Genomic DNA, 2,520 nt, shown 5'->3' on the forward strand with positions numbered 1-2,520 from the left:
AGGGATCCGAGGTAGTGTCTACCTAGTCAGCCATCTTGGCCCCACCTCCTCTGTCCAGATAGTTTTGATGGCCAAATACTATGAAAAACCTTAGTATCTATCTATGAAACTAACTTTCCACACTTGGAAAAAATGTATGTAGAAGCAATTATTGAAGACCCAACTGCAGCATTCCATACAGTGGCTGGCACAATTGAACTATGACTTAAGGGGATTTGCAAAGCTAGGAAACAGCCAATTTCACTCAATTACTCTTTACAGTGACTCACTTTTAGGATGAAGGCACTAACTTCCCAAATCTTATGCTAAAATGGTAAATAAAGTTGGGGTAGGTGATAAGATACAAGGCACTTCCTATGGTTTTCCTTATATCAGCTATTGTGTCACAAACAATGGACTTTATGGAACTTAAATACATATATAAATTACTAAGAATGAGTAAGCAGTGTATAAAAGAAGTACCTCATGAATGAGAAGGAGGGAGTATCTTATAGGACTTTATGTTGGGGCTCAGGAAGCAGAGGTAAGAATGAGAGGACAGGTTGGGAAGTGAGAAAATGATGGGGAAATGGGAGATGGTCATTCCTAGGTGTTCACATTAAAACTTCCTCGGTCTCATCCCTGATAGCATCAAGTTCCTCAGGGCCCCCGTGACATCTTTGTTCCGGAGGCTATAAATGAGGGGGTTCAACACAGGGGTGATGATGGTGTAAAAAGCAGACACCGTCATGTCCTGCTCACCTGTGTGGTAGGATCTGGGGAGCATATTGGTGTATATGCCAGCACCAAAAAAGAGCAGCACTACCACCATGTGGGAGGAGCAGGTGGCAAAGGCCTTTCTGCGGCCCTCTGCTGAATTTATGCTGTGGATGAGGCGCAGGATGAGAACATATGAGCCAGATACAATAATGATGGGGGCAAGGAGCATGAGGATACAGCACAGGTACATGAACATCTCGTAAAGGGGTGTGTTGGAGCAGGACAGCTTCAGCAGGGCAGGGGCCTCACAGAAAAAGCTCATGATTTTTCTGAACTGACAAAAAGGTAAGCTCATGGTCATTACGGTGAGCAACAAACCGTCAAACATTCCCAGGAACCAGCATCCAGACATGAAGAGATGGCAGACTTTCTGGTTCATGAGCAGCGGGTAATGGAGAGGCCTGCAAATGGCAGCATATCGGTCATAGGCCATGGCACTTAGGAGGAAAACCTCAGCTCCAGCGAGGGTGAGATAGGAGAACATCTGGACCCCACAACCTAAGTGGGAAATTGTGTTATCTCCAGTAACCTGGTCCATGAGCATCTTGGGGACTGTCGCACATATGTACATGAGGTCTATGAGGGAGAGCTGGCTGATGAAGAAGTACATGGGAGTGTGAAGGCAGGGCTCCCTATGGATTAGGAGGATTAGAAGGGCATTCCCAGTTAGGGCCATCAAGAAAAGGACAAAGATCAAGGTATAGAGGAAGGCTGCATATTTAGTTTGATCAAAGAGCCCCATGAGGATGAAATAGGTGCTTGATGTTTGATTCTCTGAAGTTTGATTCCCTGAGTACATGGTTCAGCTTACAGTTTTCACCTGGGAGAGAAAAATAAGTAACATTGTTTTTTAAATCTTTCATATATATATATATATATATACACACTGTTTTCCTAACCTTTTTCAAGTAAGATGTGTTTTGAGCTAGTTTTCCAATAGTGGGATAGAGCTTTCATGGAATCATAACATCAAGTCTTAGAGAGAACAGTCTGAGGCAGAAGTCTAGGGTCAAGCATCAAACAGACTTGGAAGGTGTATCTCTTAGGAACTATACAAAGAGATGATGAATTTAAACTCTTTAAATGGTATTTATTTCTCCATAATTGAGTATTAATAAGGCTCACCTCATAAGTTGGTTAAAAAGCCTAAATAAGCATTGCATATTGAGTCCATAACACAATGTGACTATTAAATCGGACAATTTACTAAAGCTCCCACTTCCCTTTTGGGCCCAATGGATCATCACAAGCACTAAGTAATGGAAGTAATAGCTGAAGCATCAACGTGTTAATATTAATATTGCTAATGGTACTACCATCATGGCTGAAGTTCTCTGGAAACTTGGAAATCCAATGAAATCTCCTTAAACATCTTCTATCCATGATGTGTCTCCATTAACTGCATTACTGTCACTAACACATTTCAGTATCATCCCACTGTTCCTGACTTGATTGAGTTCAATGAGCAGCAACATCCAGGCATTAGCGGGAGAGGGAGAGCCCTATCCCTTGGAGAGAATAGGTTAGGGCTGCAAGGAGCAGGGCAAGAGAGCATTAGTATTCTGGCTGGCCCCCTTCATAATCCCAGTGTGAATCTCATGTATTTCATTTATTAATAGCCATGTAGTAAAATTATTTTTAAGAGCCATGAGATTAATTTGTCACAATAAAATACAAATTCTTTCAAAATATCACAGAAATAAAAGCTGCATATGTCCTAAAGAGCAAGTATTATTTTGAAAATGAGCTATGCAATTACTT

At 41.6% G+C, this 2,520-nt stretch overlaps 1 protein-coding gene across 1 annotated transcript; it reads right to left on the reverse strand.

Annotated features, from left to right (window-relative positions):
• Positions 1 to 239: 239 nt before the first annotated feature.
• Positions 240 to 1,570, reverse strand: LOC100662437 (olfactory receptor 2T3-like). The gene has a single exon (XM_003404955.3). It carries the CDS (start codon positions 1,556 to 1,558, stop codon positions 599 to 601), a length of 960 nt encoding a protein of 319 aa, XP_003405003.2. The 5' UTR covers positions 1,559 to 1,570; the 3' UTR covers positions 240 to 598.
• Positions 1,571 to 2,520: the final 950 nt, after the last annotated feature.

Source organism: Loxodonta africana, chromosome 2 (genome assembly GCF_030014295.1).
Source record: "Loxodonta africana isolate mLoxAfr1 chromosome 2, mLoxAfr1.hap2, whole genome shotgun sequence".
In the NCBI taxonomy this organism is placed as follows: domain Eukaryota; kingdom Metazoa; phylum Chordata; class Mammalia; order Proboscidea; family Elephantidae; genus Loxodonta; species Loxodonta africana.